At 39.2% G+C, this 20,180-nt stretch overlaps 1 protein-coding gene across 1 annotated transcript in view; it reads right to left on the bottom strand.

Moving 5' to 3' along the window:
• The window catches only part of adgrb2 (adhesion G protein-coupled receptor B2), a 257,223-nt gene that overhangs the window by 86,651 nt on the left and 150,392 nt on the right, over nucleotides 1–20,180 (bottom strand). The window contains exons 5-14 of the mRNA XM_030740517.1: nucleotides 19,992–20,156; nucleotides 19,426–19,590; nucleotides 18,162–18,263; nucleotides 11,768–11,874; nucleotides 10,561–10,755; nucleotides 10,020–10,088; nucleotides 9,299–9,407; nucleotides 8,257–8,403; nucleotides 2,027–2,114; nucleotides 1,111–1,213 (exon numbers count right to left, since the gene is read on the bottom strand). Coding sequence (XP_030596377.1) covers nucleotides 1,111–1,213; nucleotides 2,027–2,114; nucleotides 8,257–8,403; nucleotides 9,299–9,407; nucleotides 10,020–10,088; nucleotides 10,561–10,755; nucleotides 11,768–11,874; nucleotides 18,162–18,263; nucleotides 19,426–19,590; nucleotides 19,992–20,156 — 1,250 coding nt within the window. The remainder of the gene's footprint in view (nucleotides 1–1,110; nucleotides 1,214–2,026; nucleotides 2,115–8,256; nucleotides 8,404–9,298; nucleotides 9,408–10,019; nucleotides 10,089–10,560; nucleotides 10,756–11,767; nucleotides 11,875–18,161; nucleotides 18,264–19,425; nucleotides 19,591–19,991; nucleotides 20,157–20,180) is intronic.

Below are 20,180 nucleotides of genomic sequence, written 5' to 3'. Positions count from 1 at the left end.
ATGAAGAGCATTTTTAAAAGAGTAACAACGGCCTTTTATCCACTGGTTTAGGGTGCACATATGATCATTTACTATATGTGGCAGCCCTGTGCTGTGTGCCAGGTAAGTGCCTGTCCTCAGTGGGAACCTCCGGTTTGTAGTACAAAGCAGCATGCACGGATCAGCATTAAGACATCATCTGCTAGACAGAGGGTGTGCAACCTGCAATACCTTTGCTTTGCCAAAAGTGTTAAAAAGCAGAATAAAAGGAAGATAAAGGCATATAAAGAAAGTTATGTAATGAATCAGTGGTTTACGGCAGGGAGATGAAGCCGCAGGGAATAAAGAATGAGTACTAGGTCTTTTTAATGAAACTGTGCAATAATTTTGACCCTCAAGTCCTGGTTAACACAGCAAGAGACTGATTTCACTGAAAGATTTTAGCATGTCTGTGTCTATTTATAGTGTGTGTGTGTTTCTGTTGTGTTGTCCAGAGGGAGCCATTAAACATTTAACATTATCTTCACAACTATGTCCACCTTTACACAGCAAAATGCCCAATGAAACTCGCATCACGTCGAGGTCGTGAAGCATGCTTCTCATTAAACTAGCACTTAGTCCTTTCCACCAAATACACCCCACGAGTCGTTATAATAACACACTCTGATGTAATATAAACTGAATCGGTACCGGGAGACATTGCGATATAGGAAAGTCAAAAAGGTCTGCATTTATTCCGGCAATTCACCAAGCACTGTGGCACTTTATAGCATGCAGCACTTTGAGCTTCATCTGAACTTAGAAAACATGGGTCAGCTGGGAGAACAGGATTCTCTTAAAGCCTTAAACAAATTTGTTTACTTGGTGAATACTTATTCATTCTACTAGCATAAAAAATCAAGCCCTTGCACTTGAAAACATTTAATTTACTTTGAATGATGTTTTTTTTTAATTTGTATTTACTTATGGGAAAGTTTAGATGAGGAAAATAAAAATGATGTTCTTCATTCCTTCATTCTTGCTTATGAAACAATCTCACTTTTGAAGATTTAGAACATGCTCAGTGGTCCGAAATAGAAGCTTAGTGGTCCTAGTTGCCAAAGAAAAGAAAACAGCTTTTTATATACTTACATTTAATAGCGGTGAGAGCTCCACTACCACCACGGGCTCACTGGGTCGTAGTTCCGGTCGTATTGTCACAGTCAGGATTTTGGAATTAATCACCGCAGGGGGACTGCAAAAACATAATTTTTTTTTATTGTTATCTTTTTTTTTAAAGACAATGTTGGTGTATGCTCAAGATGGAGCTGATCGGATCATTTTGGACAGTGACCAAAAATAAATAGATAAATTAACACAAATCAAAGGAATAACCAAAACAAACTAGTAGGAGGCGAGGAAAGGAGAGCGCCTGACTAAAAACAGAATGCTGCGCCCATTAGCATTCAGCAGGGCTACAGAGGGAAAAGGGTTTTAACAGATCCAGCTAATCCACAACCAAGAGCAGTGACCTGAATAAAAGGGCCTAGGGCCAGCACAAACATCATATCACAATGGCCTTTTTCACAACCTCCTGATTTCTTCTAACTTCTATTACTGCATGTTCTATGTAAGTTTTGGGACCCATTAGGCCCGCACCCAATCCGAGCCCACTGCACGCTTCCAAAAATACACTGACAATTCAAAGGAAGGGGGGAAAACATCTAGGGAAGTGTGCTTTTTGATAAGTGTGATAAGTAAGCAGACACAATGACAGAAGAGAAGCAGTAGAGCTATAAACGAGAAGAAAAGACATGGAGAATTGGAAGCTGAAGTTTGAGAGGAGGGAAGGAAAAAACGAAGAAAGGGCACAGAAATAGAAATGGACTGTAGCAAGAATGAAAACTACAAACCTAAAAAAGAAAAAGAAAGTACAAGACAGATGAAAAATTGGACAAAGTGCTGGAAAAAAGAGTTGCAGAAAGGTAAAAGAAAGGACACGGAAAAGATAAGAAGTGAAATACAGTTTTAAACCCTTAATAACAATAAAGAACAATTAAGTACTCACGTTGCTGGAGGCAAAATGATGCCCAGTGTCCTATACAAAATGGCTCCAATGACATAGTACATTGTAGATTCTGTCTCAGCTTCTTGCTCTGAAAGAAAAGAAAATCATAGCAAAGAGATGGTATGGTTTTTATCATCTTCAAAATCAACTCCAAATCTTTCAGCCAATCTGACCATTCATTCTCTATACCCTTTGTTATCTTGTTCAAAAGCACTTGTTGCTGAAAACTAAAATACTAAGAAATTTTCAGGACAACAAAAAGAGCTTGAGGCAAATGGAAAATAATCCATATTTGCCATTTTACTTCTACAAACAAAAAGTCAAACAACTCTAGACTAGAATGCCGTGCTTAAACTCCTGAGTGGCTGCACATTGCTGCTAAGAGTACAATGAAAATGGCATGACACCTGTGACCCCTGTGACCCCTGTGACACCTGTCAGGACTCAACTTTAGGCCGCTGTGTCACGTATGTAACTGCTCTCTTGCTTTGGAGACCCTCACGTAATAGAGATGTACTAGTCAACTAGATGTTGCCCTTGCTAATCAGTGCCAGAAATACTAGTCAGTTCAAGCTATTATTCTTATTTTATTAATGTACAACGGCATGTACCAGTTCAAAGATGTTAGGACGGGCTGCAGCCCTGAAAGATGGCTGCGATGCCCTCTCACTCATAATCTCTGTGAATGAAAGGGAAATTAAGCAGACCACGTGGTGCAAACCAGCGGTTATGCAATACTTTGATGTAAAAAAAAACCAATAAAAGCGCGGCTGTATGTCCGCTTTGTCAGAACAAACTGAAATACAACCAAGTAACCAAAGCCATTTGTGACCATATTCTGCAGTGTTAATGCTACCATGGAGGAAACCAAAGCTACTGTTGCTAGCAAACTACTGTAATCAAGCAAACTATATATTTCCAACATTATACACAGCGCAAAGTGACGCACATTTCAGCAACATTAAAAATATGATTTGATTCATAAAGAATGTGATTAACAGCTTCATATGTCTCCTAATAATTCAGATAAAATATCTCTTTGGCCAATTTTGAACTTTGTCCGTGTGCTAAAGTGTACTCACTTTTAAATGTTTTTCTGTCTTTTAGACAAGTCAACTTGTCCAATTTTGTTCTCTTGTTTAAACGACTAGAAAATTTGTCACCAGAATCACTCCTAATATTTAATGCTGTTTACGCTGCATGACCTATATGCATGCAGCTGTAGGAAACAAAGTTGATCTCCTGACATTTCATCGAAACCTGGATTACATTCACTATTCATCTGTTTCATTCATAAACTCTTTCAGACACATCGGTGCGTGCCCTTCCACGTTTACAGTGTCATTTTAAGTGAGCAGCATGTTTAATGTGTATATCATAAGATAACTGCAGCAGGTCTGGTGGGAAGAGAGAGGAAGGTGGAGAAATTTAGGATGATGACAGCTTAGCTTAAACCTAAAAACCCTCTTTTCTTTATGTAATGGTAAGCCTGATAATTTGCCATAAAGGCTGTAGTGTTGCTATTTCACACTAATTAAATGTAAGTGAACCTGCACTGATCAAAGAAATTATTAGATTTACCTGTCTCATCAGCCTGCGATTTCAGCCTCATTTAAATGTACTCTTAAGGTGACACTAACATGCTCTATCAGTATATTGCAGCACCTTCCTGAAGTTTCTGGCAGCTTACATATTCCATATCCAAATTATGCTTCTGAGCTGAAAAAGCAAGTCAGGTGCAAGATGCTGGCTTCACACTTTATGTGTTTCCTTTGAGCGCATATAGTAGCTCAGCAATATGGTGTATCCAGAGCTGCTGCACTACCAAAGCCTCATTTCTAAAACCAAGTCTTTTACCAACATGCACTAAACTTGAATAAAGAAAAGTCAGTGTGTCGGACAACTTCAGACACTGTCCTTGTCCCTCTCACTTCATGTTGGCTCCAAATCCCCTTTCTTCATTTCCTCCTCCTCCTCCTCAGCACACACCCCTCTTATCTTTCTCTGTTGTTTTTGCTATTCTTCCACCCACTTTTCAACTTTTTCGCCCCTTTCAATAGTCCTCTTTTACACCCCCTTGCCTTCTATCGCTCTATTCAGTGTTCTTTTGCCAAAAAGAGCAGGGGCTCCCAAGGAGATGTAGTGTCCCTCTGTAAATGTCACTTTGTCTCAAGTGAGAGGAGGCAGAAGGAAGCAGAGGGGAAAAGTATGAGGGAAAGAGTTCATGTTGAGAGATGCCACTCCCTCCTTTGCCCTTTTAGGCTGAGAAAAGCGATGGAGAAGCATCAGGAGAGAGAGAGAGGGGGAGAGGAAGAGACAGAGGGGGCTGATGGTATCAGACACACTGGGTGACTCATCCGAAATCTGTCTGCCTGCTGCCTAAGAGGTAATACTCGGGAAGAGAGATAGCTATGCAAAGACAGACGAGGAGAGAAAGAGGAAGAGACAAAAAGAGCTCAACTGTGGAAAAAACGCAATTGTGAGACTGCGAGGAGGCAAAAAACAGATCAAAGTCAGCATGAGAAAGCCTGTGAGTTTGATGGATCCTAATTGGACAGTGTCTGCCAAGGCATGCAAATGAGAAAATCAATGTATTATGGGTAAATGGTAAATCTATGTGAGGGGGTGGCACTCCTACGCTTGAGGATGATTAATACCACAAAAGCACTCAATCACAAAACTCTAATTTCCCATGAACAGACTTTTTGTCGCTCTGCCCTTGCTAAACATCTAAATGATTGGTGGTCAGCTGTAATCCAGGAAAATGGCAAACCACCAGTCACCAGCTGTGAACTTTAATATGTCATTTATCAGGAAAAGATATGCCTGGAGTTGATACTAAGTCATAATTTAGCGGTTTAATCAAAGGACGAAAGCTCGATCCAAACAGCTCGCTACTCTTCATCTTTTGTCCTGAATTCTCTGTACTTGTGTATTTTTCACAGCAGATACAGTGTTGACTTTTACTCAGATGAACATATTAACCAGGCTCAGGCTTCTTTGGTTCAGTGATGCTAATATTACCACTAACTGTTTTATATTTAACTTCTAAGTTACTCAATTTTTTTAAAATTCTAGCAAATTGTAAACTGATGCAACTTTTCTAGACATAACCCAGTGGAAGTGTACATCCAATGCAGGTGAATAAGACAGTGAATGGTCTTTACCCTGGCGACATTCTAGTACTAAGTGCGTGAATTTAAAGGGCGCTAATTTGGAAACAACGCATAATATTCTGGTGCATATTTGCTGCACACTCAGTCCAGGCAGTGTCCTCATCACCCAAATCACACAAAACATTTCCACAAAGAGCCATACTGATCTGCTGTGTGAAAAAAAGGCTTTACTGGCAAATATGCAGGGTTATGTAGATGAGCTACATTGGTTCAAAGTTCCAAAAATAATCACAGAACGCAGCTGCCTAGAACAGTTACCACTCTAATCTTGGCAAATGGTTGGTCAAGGAAAATAAGCAGAGCTATTATTTATTACTGATTGGCAACACAAATGATAATACCTTTCATACTTTTTTTTTTTACATATTTTAATTACTTTTTTTTGGTCATGTGGAAGCAAGCCTTTAATCAAGTCACCATGAGCCTATTCTTGTCAATTTTCAGCAGGAAAAATGAAATTTAGATTAACATTTTTATGAGTTTGCAAAATCATTTCCTGCAGATTCAACACTGGAATCATCTAATTCGAAGATGCGACTCTTTTTTTCAACTGCGGAATTACCAGTTCCCACTCCGAGCTTCTGCCAACAATGGAAAATGACTCCATGTTTCCTGTCTTTAAGAATACTTGTGGCCTTTCTGTCTCTGCCTCCATCCTTGGTGTCTTCTCTTCCAATAGATTTAGCCCCTCATCTGTTTACTCCAGTCTACAGTAGATAATTAAGGTATGACTTGTGCTCATAATAATCCGTGGCATAACCCGCTGTTGCAACGAGCTTATTGAGTTTGCCTGTAAATCCCTAATCCTGTTAGCAAAATAGCAGTTCCAGGCAAGTACTTGCTTTCAGTCAAACTATATACTGATATACATCATTTGTTTGAGCACTTGTTTGTATGGCTACAAAAGAGGGGGTGAGGGTCAAGATGGCACAACCCTGCCAGTGCAATACCTGCATTTCTGAGAATTTCTTTTTAAATAAACAAATGATTTGATGCACAATTACAGAAGTGGTATTGTTCCTCATATATCGTTCTTTTTGAGAGAGTGTGTATTTCTTAACATATCAAACTAGTTATTTTAAACAACTTGGGTATCAGCTTCAATTGATGCCCCATGAATCACCACATTACCAGCTCCATTTCGCATACTGAGAGCCAGAATCGTAAGAGGCAAAAGAGCAAAGAAGGAAGTTGCATGAACCACCAATGGTGTATTTGAAATATGAAGCCACTGCTGACTTGTATGTGTGGATCAATGTGTGCTCATGGCTGCGAGACAGTGTGCTCCCCGTATGTGTGATGGCAAGAGAAAACGAGACAGTGGGGAGAGAATGGAAGTTTGTCACCTCGGAAATCAGTGAAGAACAGTCCCAGCCTCTGCCCGCTGAAGCGATTCATGAACCTATCTTTGGCTGTGTGTATGCGTACTACCGTGCACACGTACAGACACAATGGTGCCAACAGGCCTTTATGAGCATGTTTAAGCTGTCCATATGAGATAGGCTCTCATTACAGGGTAAATGAACCAAACAAACTGATAGCAATCAGCTGAAGACCTCAACTCATGAACTGCCAATGGGAAGTGGCAGAGTTCCCACAGGGCAAAGAGTACTAATAATTTCGTAACTCATAAAGTTATATGCAGTTTGGATGAAACAATTTACCAAATAGTGTATGCTAAAATGGCAATGGATGTACTGAATTTCGCAGTGTAACTGTACTGCAGCTGGTCACTTTTATGGCACAGTAAGCGCTGCAAGAGACAAAACATTCACCATCACAAATAATGAGTATAATGGACAAGAAAGAAAAATCAGGAATGGGGGGAAAAACGGGATAAAAACAGGAAAGTAGCTTCGAATGAAATGGCAAGGAGAGCAAGAAAGGTGAAAACTTTGCAACGCAACAGCATTAAACTGATCCAGCTTAACACCGACTATTCATCCTCTGAGATATCTGAATCTGAATCCATAAATAGAGGAAAATGAATTTGTAGGCTATATGCTAGGTGGTTAGGAATAAGTGTAATACATGGTGCACAATAAAGTAACAGAGGTGACATGCCCTGAGGTTAGTATACAGGATTTCTTGAGCACCAATCAAAGGGAGTTTGTGTCATCAGTGCAAGTCAGAGGTCAGAGGAAGCTCTGCTCGCTTGGCCCGCAGCCTCTCTGAACTTTAATTTAGGTAGGGGATGGGGAAGTCTGACAGAAAGTCTGCCAGTGTAATTTCCTGTGGGAAGCGACCTTTGCCTTTGTTGGTAGAGGATAGCATCTGCCTCTGTATTTCTATATCTACTACAAACCATTACTATTTAACATCCTCTTGTTTCTACTTTACAAATTTAGCTTCTGTCTTGTTCTGGCATCATCTATGCATCATCCTCCTTCTTCTTTATTTCTTGGCATTTGTGTTTACTTGAAACCACAAGGAAAAAAAAACACAACTAAGAGTAAAAACAGTCAACATTCTTGTACTGCTCAAAGTGAACAGACATTCAAAATTGCACGAGACTTGATGCTCTCAAGAGGAAGCAACACACTTCTTCACAGATGAAAAACTGGCATATTCTTGAGAAGCCCTCCAGGGCCTCTTTACAGTCCAAATCCTTCTCAGCACTACCCTTTAACGCCCCTGAGAAACCTATCTGCTTCAGTGAGAAACATCTCTGAGTATGAGAATTCACGCAGGGGAAGCTCTTCTCAGCAAGCTGATCTGACCTTAGATTAAGAAACCATGAGTCGGGTAAGGGTGTGAGCAAGATTTACAACTATAACATATGTACTTTATGTTTAAGTATAGGCAATGAAAGACTTCTTGGCCTTATGTTTCCTATCTTTAAAAGCAATTTTGTGTGCTGGCATCAATCCTTCCATTGCCTGCTTGTCTGCATAATAACTCTTTCTAGAAAAACCCAAAGAAACACATACAGTTGATCTGGCATTTAAGGGCTGGCCTGACAACCTAACACAAACATATACTGTATGTAACAAATAGCTCAAAGTTTAGATCAACCCCGGTCAGTGAAGATGCTATGTTTCTTAATTTCCTTACCCTCAGCTGTTATGTTGAAAACCTCTTTAGGGATGTAGAGCTTATCCTCTGCTGTCCTGGCCCAGTCCTTCATCCCCCTCCGGCCCTTCATTGGGAAGTTAATATCACTGGAAACCGCTGACACTGGCTCTCTCTGAATGGTTACCACTGGAAAAACAACAGACCCAAAACACTTGAAAACTCACTGCAGCAAAAAACTGGGGCAAAAAAACAAAGAGTACTGGTTAAAGCTGAAGCTAAACTAATAAAATCTAACTAATAAAAGCTACTGGGCAAAAAAAAAAACAGCCATCTTTTAAAGTGGAAAGTGTTGTAAATAATTTGAAATAATTTGGAAGTCAGACTTGGATATGACTGAAAAGATATCTAAATCTAACTCAGGATCAGTACTAGTAAAAAGAATTCCTAACCATATTTTAACCACGACAAAATACAGCACTGTGCAAAAGTCTTGAGCCACTCTTCTATTCTTTTTATTTTGCTTCCAAGGAGTTAGACTTCCTTGTAAAGACTTAGCAAAGAACCCATTTTAAATTCTGTTTTTAGGGGCTTTGTTACTAGCAGCCTGCTGCAAAAACACATTCAGTAATCCATCCATCCATCTGCTTCCAATGTTTTTTAGTTGAATCTATGAAAAATGCCCAGAAATAATGCAGTTTGACAGACATAAATTAGGGTTTTTTTGGACTGACAAGGTTATTCCCAAAGAGCTATTTAGCAAATGCTCGGCATGTCTTAGCATGTTGTGCAGTTTGTCCTTATAAAGACTCAGGAAACTGGACAAGTGGAGGGCAAAGAAGAAGTGGCAAACCTATAAACCTATCAACATCAGATGAACAGTATCTGAAAGTCATGTCCTTAAGAAACAGGAAAAAGTCCAGAAAAGACCTGACACAGGACCTCAGAGATGCCTTTGGACCTTCAGCTGATCTAACTATGTTGAGCCATTTAAGTCTTTTGCACAGCACTTTAGGCGGTCCAGATGTTTGTGTACAAATAATCTTGTAGGCCGTGTGATTTGACAGCACTGTGTGGCCCTTACTGAGGTTGTTGGTAACCACTAGAAAACTCTGAAAAGGCTTCTGGTTCTCTCCAATGAAGTGGATGAAATCTTCCAATATCCTCATCAGCAAAGCAGCACCGGGAGCGATCTTTGGATGGAAGGATGAAATAGAAAGATGAGCAGAATGATGTCATAAGTGCAATTATAACCCACAGCCAACCTTCTTCTATTAGACATGTCTCATCCACTGATACAGTACCTTTCTATTCATTGCATTATCTAGTCTACCAAATGTGTTCGTGGGCTGTAAATTGTAACCAAGTGCTATATAATATTATATTTGCCTTTTTTTTTTTTATTATGTCCAGATGGCAAGTAAACACACTTTGTTGCAGAGGTATCACACTGTGTCACATACAAAGTGTGTACAAAGACAAATACACACACACACACACACACACACATACACAAACACACACACACACACACACACACACACACACACACACACACACACACACACACAAACACACCACACAAACACACACATACACAAACACACACCGCCGTGTGCTTTTAGAACTCTAATAATGAAAAGTTAATATAGAGTATGGTCAAACCCACTCTCCATCACACAATTACAAAACATCCATTTATGACACTTAGTGTGGCAGACAGCCACTTGTTATGATAAGGACGTATATAGAAACAGACACAAACACACAAAATACCACACATTCACATACATGCAAAGCTTTACCTGGTGGGCGTCCTCCCATTTTTCTAGATTTTCAATGTCCAACATGTGGCTGACAATCTGGAAGAATTTCTGGGTAAAATAAAAAAAAAAAAGGATGTGCTCGGTTATTAGAGTGGAACCATCAGACAATTAATTAATGGATATCGAATAACTGCTGATAACCTCTCAGTGGTTAGTACTACTGCAGCTGCAGCTTATTCGCAATCGAGTCTAGTTGATTCATTTGCGGTACACAAGCATATTGAAAAACATAAAAAATAATGTCTGTGAAATAATTGACTGAGACGGGAACATTTTGCTCTCTTACAGACAGTGGAAAGAGAAAAATGTTGCTAAAAAATCCCCCTGTGAGGCCATAGCTACTGTGCAGCTGTAGTTAATTGTTATGCACACCCCGTGCAATAGAAAGTAAAGCTGCGGATGGAATAAATTTAGTTTTAAGTGACTATGTGTGTGTGTGTGTGACACCGTGTGTGATTTATTTATTTATTTGATGGTGTTTTTAGAGGGCTCCGGGCAAACGCTGAGAGGCTTTGCCTACCTGCACGTCGTCGGGATCTGGGGTGAAGGTTGCTCTTTTGAAGGTGTCCGTCACATTTCGCAGGATCTCCGTGGAAAAGAGAAGGTCGCCACTGTAGTAGCTCCTTCTCTGCAAAAGCTCCAGGAGACTCCGTACGATCTGAGACATGCCCTTCATAGCCGCGATCCTCTGACCCTTCGCGAGATGCTCTCGTAACTATTGTGTAAAAAGAGGAGAGAGGATTTTAGAAGTGTTGGTTTTCTCCTCTCTCTCATGATTACAGGTAAACCCTTTCCTGTTGCACACGTTGTTACTCAAACTACGTAGCTGGAAAACTGTCAGAAATAGCAACATCTGAGACTGTGTTTTGACAAAGAAATCACAGGAATGTTTTGGATATGAGCCGACGGGGATATTTCAAGACAGGAGTATATATGTACATGGTTGGATTTTTTTTTTTTTTTTTTCTTCTTTTGGTGCTCGTGCTTAAAATAGGCAAGCAAAATGAAGCCTAGCAGCACTTTCAGACAGAAACGGGATCTCATCACTTCAGAGAAAAAGATACAGAAAGCAAGCCTGTGTGTGTGTGTGTGTGTGTGTGTGTGTGTCTGAGAGAGACGTGCAGAGGAAGAGAGAGAGAGTGAGGAAAGAGGCTGGAGGAACAGAACATCACAGCAATCACAGAAAATTAATTACTGACTCCTGGTATTAATGAAAGGTTGGAACAGAAGCTAACAGTGCAATCAGCTCTATCATGCACAATCCCTGACCCCCATCTCCTTCCGCCATCATCGAGAAGATGGAAAAGGTTGAAGTTCACAGAGCAGAAAAACAGTTTCACTGATGAACACATTCATTAGCTCTGTTCATTAATTGATAAGTGTGAGCACAAAGCTCTGGAAAAGCTAATTAGAGATAGCAGCAAGCCTTGAGTAAAGACACTCTGCAATTTTGAGTAAACTTTAAAAAAAAGAAACAAAAAAAAAACAAAGATAGTTGAAGAGAGGTACATTATAGATAAAAAACAGAGGCATAGACAGAATAACTTGAAAAATATGATTCACTAAGAAGACAGATAGGTTTGACTGAAGGTGGGTTCAGTCTGCTTAAATGATGCAGACTGGATGAATGCATACATCTTTTTTTTGCTGTTCCTTATAAAAAATACAATCAGTGCATAGAGTTGAGTTGTGGGTTTTGTGGTACACATTTGTTAAAGGTAACTTACAGATAAATGTAAATATCTATATTCAAGTGAGACGCATCTGGCGAAGCTCGGAGGACCCCAGAAAGCAACTCCATTATTGTCCAGCATACAACGACGACTAGCAGATCCTACCGAGAGATGAGAGAGACACATATGCTTAATGCAGAATGCAACAAAGAGCAATCATCATCTACAGAATACTCTGGCTGTGGTATGGGGTTCAAATGTCTCAAAACAATATGGCCACAAAACACATAAATATGTTATTTGTATTCTGAAACTCAGAAGTAGGCCCATTTATCACAAAGACAGGAGTAATACAGAGGGTGTCTGCTCAATGTATTTTAATAACTATAGGAAAATATCAGAATGCATAATACTGCCACTAATGAAAAAGCTAAAGCCAAGGTCACATACTGTACAGACGTGGACAAAGTTGTGTGTACCCGTCTGTTAAAGAAAGAAAAACCCACAATGGTCACTGAAATAACTTGAATTATCATTATCCTGTTGGAGGAGCCATGACCTGCGACTGAGACAAAGCTTTCTGACACTGGACAGCACATTTCGCTCCAGAATACCTTGATAGCTGTGAGATTTCTGCACAGATTCAAGACACCCTGTGCCAGCTGCAGCAAAGCGGCCCAAGAACAGTGCTCTTGTCTTTGTAGCTTTCATTTGTGTGTCTGCAAACAGTCTCACTTTTTATTATTCGCTTTCAACAGTGGCGTCCACCTCGGCCGTCTTCTGTTAAGTCCACTTCGACTCAATCAGCGACAGATGGTGGGATCTGACACTGAAGTCGTTGTGTTCCACGCTGCACGCACAGTGACCACTTTTCGCCCTTTAAATGGGCAGGCAGACTGATTACAAGACACCTGTGATGCTAATTACAGGACACACCTTAGTTTAACATGTCCCTATGGTAAAATTATTTTCATTCTTTTTCAGTGGTACCTTCATTTTTGTCCAGGCCAGTTACATTAGTTTGTTTTTTAAAAAAATAATTCAGTTGAAACAAAATTCAAAATGTCTGATTTTCATTAGTTAATTTTCAATAAATTTCTATTTATTATTACATTTGTCAGTTTCAAGTTATTCCAGTGACCACTGTGGGTGTTTCTTTCTTTAACAGATGGGTACCAACAATTTTGTCCATGTCTGTGTCTGTATATTTGTGTGCTGGAGTGAAATATTATACAAGATTGTAAAAACTACAGAATATTTTGTTTGTTGCACTATTTGGCAATTTACACCTGTTTATGATTTTAGGCCAGCAGGCATAAGGCAAACTAGTGAAGGCGGCCAAAATACCTTTTTAAATAAATATAAACAACTCCTTTAAACTATCTTTTTAATCACTGCCATACCAACTAAGATCTGTTAAAGAATGTTTATTTGATGTTAAATTAGACTATTACATTTAATTAAGCCTCAGTGTTAGCAGGCTAACTCATTCAGACAAGCATGTTTTGCCCATGCTAAAAAAGATGTGGAAACACATGTTTATATAACAGACCTCTTAAACCACATCTGTATTCTGAAGAAGAACGTGTCACATTTGTTCTCGTTTCTGTTCTCAAAAGTTAAAAGAAAAAGTCTAGCCACTCTCAGTTTAGATTGAAGTTACAACAATAAGGTTTGACTGCATTTGAATGGGACATGAGTGTTATACTGGATAATGCACGTGCTAAAAATATTATGACTGCCTCTTTCTATCAAACCTCAAAACTGCAACACCATTTAGTATTGCTGAGGCATTAGTATACTCGCTAGAACAAATTTATTTCACAAATAGCGATGCAAAAAAAAAAGTGAATTCAGACAGTGGAGCAATTTATTCTGATTAGCCTATAATCATGTATATTATTACTATACACTTGATATCCGACAGTCAAACATTATATTAGAAAGGAGTTGTCTACATTGAAGTCCTGTTGAAGTAACAAGTCTACTGCTGTGCAAAAATATGTAAGTGATAGAACAAATTACAAAAGCTCAAGTTGCTCCTCCCTCTGTATCGCTCCTTATGCTGCACAACTGCTGCTATACATTTACTTTGTGCTTTATGTTGGACATTTTCAGAAACATACATGTGGTCAACTTTAGTCATTTGTTTGAACTAGCCCTTTAAATAGTTCAGGCACACCATTTTGCATTTAATAAGAATTAAAAATGTATTTTTATTTATATGATTGAATTTCTCCCTTCAAACCTTTCTTTTTAGTGTATGCCTTATTCCTCTTTGCTCTTAAAGAACATAGTAATCAAATAAAATCAATTTAAGTCTGTTTTAACCATATTAAAATCTGTATTCACAGACCCCCATATGCATGAAGTGAGTTATGATTAATCACTGCACAATTAAATTGTTTGTATTTTATTTATTTATTGCTCTGTTAATGGATTTCATTGTTACTCAGCCTAAAGTGCTTTGAGATATCAGTATGAAACACGCACAACACATATAAATGTGAGTGAATCACATCACAGAACCTTCAAAGATTTTACAACCTTACAATCTTCAGCTTTTGATCCAGCTGGTTCAAATCTTGTCACTTTGTTTAGAGTCACTCCAAGTACAAACCACTTTTGTGTTGTCTTCTTTCATTAGGTTTTGCATCATTTAATGCTGCTTTGAGCCTGCATTGACCTCAATTTAGCCAAAGAGCACCTCTTTTAAAGAACTGCAAAATCTGCAGATTACTTTGTTAAATCATGAACTCTGACATATCATTTAACCTGGACAGAGCTGGAGCCCAGAGTTTCATCAGCAGTGAGCTGGTATGCAGCTCTTCTCCTGCTGCAGTCCCTGTCAGCAGTGACTTGGTGGAGGATCTGCTCATCCAGCTGTGGCTGAGGGTCAATCCACTGAGGAGCATGTCACAGTTGGGCCAGCAATAACTGCTAACTCTGTGTGTAACTCTGAAGACCCAGAAGAAAGTTCCAGGTGACTGTGTGGATGGCAAGCTCACTCGCCTTTCCCTGAAAAGCTGCAACGTATCTCCAGAGCAGCCTGATGAAAAATCTGGAACATGAAATCAAGTAAGGAAGCAGCTGATAGAAGAAATGGTTCTTCTCAAAGCTACTCGCTTAGTCTATAAAGGAGATGTTTGAGCTGTATGAATTCTGGATTAGAAAGACATCAGAAGTCATCCAGAAATCTTTACCCATAACTACAGGAGAAGAAACCCAGGATTATCAGCAGTGCATCTCAGAGCCCCATCTATCCATGTGGGATGTTGTATGTATGGAGTCTGGCTGCCTGGTATGACAGTGGAGACCAGAGGCTTGTTACTAGTAAAGAAGATCTCAAAAGTGAAATCCAAAGCCTTAAACTGAATCAGTATTAGCCTCTCCATCTTATAGCTGGAGACTCTGATACTGCAAAGCCAGATCTGATCACTGGGAGAACTGCGCCAGCCACTCAAAGCTACACTGTGATAGACTCTGGCTGACATATGGTTGAGTACAGCTGGCCTGATGACAGGTGTTGGGGGCATCTTGGTTGAGCCACAGCCACCCTCCAGAAGGTAGAGCAGGTCATCTACTAATTGGAGGGTTGGTGGTTCAATTCCTGGTACTGCTTGTTGTTAGTGCTTGTTTGAATGTGTGCGTAAATGGGTGAATACAAGCGTGTTGTATAAAGTGCTTTGAGTGCTCAACTAGAGTAGAAAAGCACTATGTAAGAACTAGTCCATTTACCATTGTAGCTACAATGATTCTGAGCCACGTCACTCCTACTGCAAGCTTTGCAGACTCCTAGAGATGAGACTCAGTCATAGTCAGTTTTAGCTACCGGGTGAACGAGCTCTTTCAGATTAAAAAAAAAAAAAAAAAAATATAACAAATGACTATATATATATATAATATATATATATATTTTTTTTTTTTTTTTTTTTTTTTAATCTGAAAGAGCTCGTTGACTATATATATATATATATATATATATATATATATATATATATATATATAGTCATTTGTTATTAGTTTATTAATGATTTTATGATAGCTCATTTGCATTTTTATCAAACTAGAGGCCTGTTGGCCTATAGAGCTCTGCTGTCAAATGTTTTACTTGTACAATATGTGATGTATTGGAATGGAAAGTAATTTGGCTGCAGGTCAACCTGATGATGACTGATGATTTTTGATTTTTGAAAAAAAATTTAAAAATTTGTAAAATAAAAAAAAAAGTAAAAATCTGTCTCAAACATTCGGTGTACCCACTGAATATCTATACTAAATTTCCAATTTGCCAATAAATAAGGAGGGACTAGAGACTGATGTTAAACATAAATGTACAGTATTTCTTAAAAATATGGAAAATTTGTGAAAAATCAAAAAAACTTTTAAATTTATCTGCAATACTTTGTGTATCATTGCCCAATGAATATTAGAAATTCATCTGCAGGATTTTGTATAGTTTTACCCAATAAATACTTGTAGCATATTTCAAAAGATTCATAGATAGGGGAGAACATAAATCTACTCAAAAATTCATATAAAATTGAAAAAATTTAAAATAAAAAAATGTCTGAAGCATTTTATAGAGCTTTGCACATTGAATACTCATACCAAGTTTCAAAAGAGTTGGCCAAGGAATAATTGAGGGGTAGAGATTAAAGGTAAATATTAATTTACAATATTTCTCAAAAAATTTGAAAATTATTTTAAAAAATAAGAGTATTTGTGCCAAGTTTCAGAACATTTCAAATATAAATGATCGCATAGTAGTGCATATAGCAAAAAGTTGATGAAAGACAGATGCCGCACGGCTCGGTGTCATCAACAATTAAGCTACAGATAAAATATGATTTACCAATCCCCTCACTTAGCATTGTTATGCACCCAACTGTCTTCCTTTTAATAATCTCCTATAGACAGGTCTGTGTAAACCTGGTAAATCAAGCATATGAGCTATTTATGTGATTTATGGACCTGTGCTGATGGTGAACTAATGTAACAAGCCAGATGTTAAGACTAAAAATACTGTTTACTGTTTTTTTTTTAATCATAAAGAACTGACTTTGAGGTTTCTCCTTATTGACATTTCTCCAGGCTACAGTGTGACTCTGAGAAAGAAAGTAAAATGTGTGGAGAGTTGGCTGCCCTGTGCAAACTACAGTTTCCTTTGACCGTAGCTCTGCTCTTTCTAACTAATGATTGTTATGGCATGTACATGGGGCTAACAAATTTCTAAAGCTAATAATCTTCCTGTGGGGTTTCTCTCCATTACGTAGCCGGTCTCCTTTTTCTACTGCAACTGCAGCTCTGCCATTGCCAGCAACCATGTGCTAAAATGTTCATGGGGCTAACTTAATTGCTGTTGCTCATCTCTGAGACTTCGTTAGGCCACTTTGATATTTTTGTCATGTCTTGTTGGTATCTTATGTCACTCTCAAGCTGGGTTATAACAGTTCTAGTGCTTGAGTTGTGCAAAAACAAAAAGTTGTGTTTAAAACATGTTTTTTTTTTTTTTTTCCTGGCAGGCTGTTGCAGCAAATCCAGTTATTGTTTTAATGGCTTTTTTTAAATGACTTTTTCACCTGGTAGTTGTTTATTCTTGCTCATTTAAATAAGCAAAGGTGAAATGGCTACTTTTTCTTTTATAAGTCCTGAGTTTTCTTCACATTACACTCTTGAAACAGAGAATCTTAACCAGCTGATCTGGTTTCAGAGCTGTTCAAGCAGTCATCATGGGGAACTGAACTGTTTAGACAGTAACATGGACGAGCTTGGTGAGATTGTTAAGACTAACAGGAAATACAGTAAGTGCAGTCTGATGCACTTCAAATTTTCCACGTGGCACACTCAAACTTCCTAATCCACAGTGTGACCATACCTGACTTCAGGACTTCTTGGGTGGACAGAAGAAGAAGAAATGTGGCAGGATTGCACTAGTTGTGATTGAAACATGGTGTCCAAGGAGGTGTTTCTGTGACCTGAATAAGTATTTTTTGTTGGACTGCATTCATATTACTTGTTGATAGAATTTGTCATTGTTTTTGCTGTTTTAATCTAGTTTAAATCAACACACTGTTTGGATTCCACCATCATCTGATGAACAGGTCATCCAAATGACTGTGGATCTGGTGAATGGCTGCGGATAATCAGTAGCTCCTGACCAGCCTCTGCATTGCATATTGGACATGCAGCTGAACACTCATCTGTTTCAACTCTGCTGCCACAAAGACAGATACGTGAAATCTTTACCATCTCATACCACAATACCTGCATTCACCTTAAGCTCCTTATTGTATACTATTTGATTAAATCACTTTTTTCATTGTTTTGGTTGCTCTAACATAAAAATTTCTCAACTTTTGGGATGAAAAAAATAATATTCTTCATCTTTCTTCTTCTTCTTCTCCTTTGAGCTAATTGAGTGCTAAAAGCATGTGATGAGACTGACCAGTAGCGTTTGTTGGACATTTGTTGTAGACAGTTTCTCCAGCTGAGGCTCTCTTCCACGACATAGAGAGGAGGTGCTCGTCTTTGCATATCTCATGAGGAGCTAAAGAAGTGGGTGAGAAACACACAGAAAAAAAGTGAAATGAAGCACAGCCTGGTAGGAGAACAGAAAAAGAAAAATCACCATGCACACACACACACACACACCAAACCAGAGGAAAGAAAAGGAGACAGACAGAAGAAGAGCACAAAAAAACACGATTCAAATCAATGTTCTCCCGCAGCAGCTCCCAATCTTATTCCCTTGTACATTCTGAGAGCTCTCTGTCAGTGTCATTGCCTCAGTACAGTTTCTCATTCCCTCTTCATCTTACCCCTCTTTTTTATTCATCTGTTTTCCACCCCTCCCTCTCTTTCATAACCATGATGAAAAAACAGGGGTGGGGGGGGTTAGCGCTCTGAAGATATTCCGAGGGGGCACGCGAGAGTTGGCAAAGGCAGATGCAGAGATGAAGAGGGATGGAGAGCATAGAGCGAAGAAAGAGAAAACATGTGATGTTCCCCTGCAATGCCAACAGACAAGATCCTTGTCTAGTGTAAAAGAGGCTTTAAAGCTGCTATAAACAAAGAGGTCATGATGCAGACTGCACTCAAAAGTTTATCATTCGCAGCCCGTCAAGTCTCAGTGCTAACACGAGTGACATGTACTGAAAATATACTTGCATATACACACACACACACACACAGCTTCAATCAGGAGGCGTACTTATTAAACCACCGTGTTTCCTGCGATGGCTGACACTGACAAATAGCAACAAGCGGACCACTGAACAACTTGTACATCTTGCACACAGAAGGAAATAAAGCAAGAGAGAAAAAAGTAAGGAAGATTAAAAAAAAAATGCTAAAGAAGAGAAATGTAAGGAGAAAGTAAATAACTCACATCAATGAAGACGTAAAGACAGATGGGTATGTGAACTGACATGAAGACAGACAAGTGACAGAAAAGGAGGTGAAGGGCTCTAAAACTGCAGTGAAAGCCTTGGGTATGGTGTTAATCTCAGGGAATCACTTCCAGGTACTGTACAGTACACGTGCAATTAGGCGCACACATGCACATTTTTCTAACTTCAAACACACCACGAAAGCAATGTGACAACAAAGGAAAAATATCAAAGACAAAACTGGCGCTTGAATAAGATATGCTGATTATACTGAAGTCCCCTGTCTTTATTTCAACCCTAACACACACTCAAGCTACTGACCAGGGCACTTTTTCTCATTACAGGACCGGACCTCCTCTCCCAAGCCATCACATGGGTAGCCTTGTAATCCAGTGCCCTCACACATCCTGAAGCGTCGCGGCCATCCAGAGTCGCACGTCTTGCTACAAAGACTCCAGTGGTTCCAGCTGCCCCAATTACCTCCACCTAGCACAAGAGCAAAGCACCACCAGTGAAGGTGTAAATGTAGCATGGAGAAAGAGGAGTATGTGTGGCTAAAAATAAAATAAAATAAATAACTAGATGACAGTTATAAATGAAATTGTAAATTTAACTTACAAGTCTAAAGCTTTTTTATTAGTGTGAAAAATTAAGTCAATATGAGCCCATTCTCGGGCCCAGGCTCATTAAAACACCCTAGTATTTTTGTTCTCTAAGGGCCACGTCGAAGCAGACTCATAAGCCAAATTAGGTCCCAACCCAATAATTACTCATGTGTGGAATATGAATCAGAAAAACAACCATGCAGATGCCTTTAGATAATGCATGTTCTATGTTTGCATAATGCCATCTGAGAGCATGTGACTGTGAATACTAATTTGTATTACCGGAGCACGAAGGGTTGGTGCATTCTCTGCTCTCCTGATGGGGGCCTTTGCATTCAGCCCAGCCGTGCACTGATGGGCTGCAGCGTCTCTGCCTTTGTTCGGTTCCTGTGTTACAAGTCACGCTGCATCTCGACCAGGGCCCCCACTCTGACCACTGGCCCTCCACTGGACAGCGGAAGACAGATCCGA

Source organism: Archocentrus centrarchus, chromosome 11, assembly GCF_007364275.1.
Source record: "Archocentrus centrarchus isolate MPI-CPG fArcCen1 chromosome 11, fArcCen1, whole genome shotgun sequence".
In the NCBI taxonomy this organism is placed as follows: Eukaryota; Metazoa; Chordata; class Actinopteri; order Cichliformes; family Cichlidae; genus Archocentrus; species Archocentrus centrarchus.
This window is presented reverse-complemented; position numbering and strand designations above follow the sequence as displayed.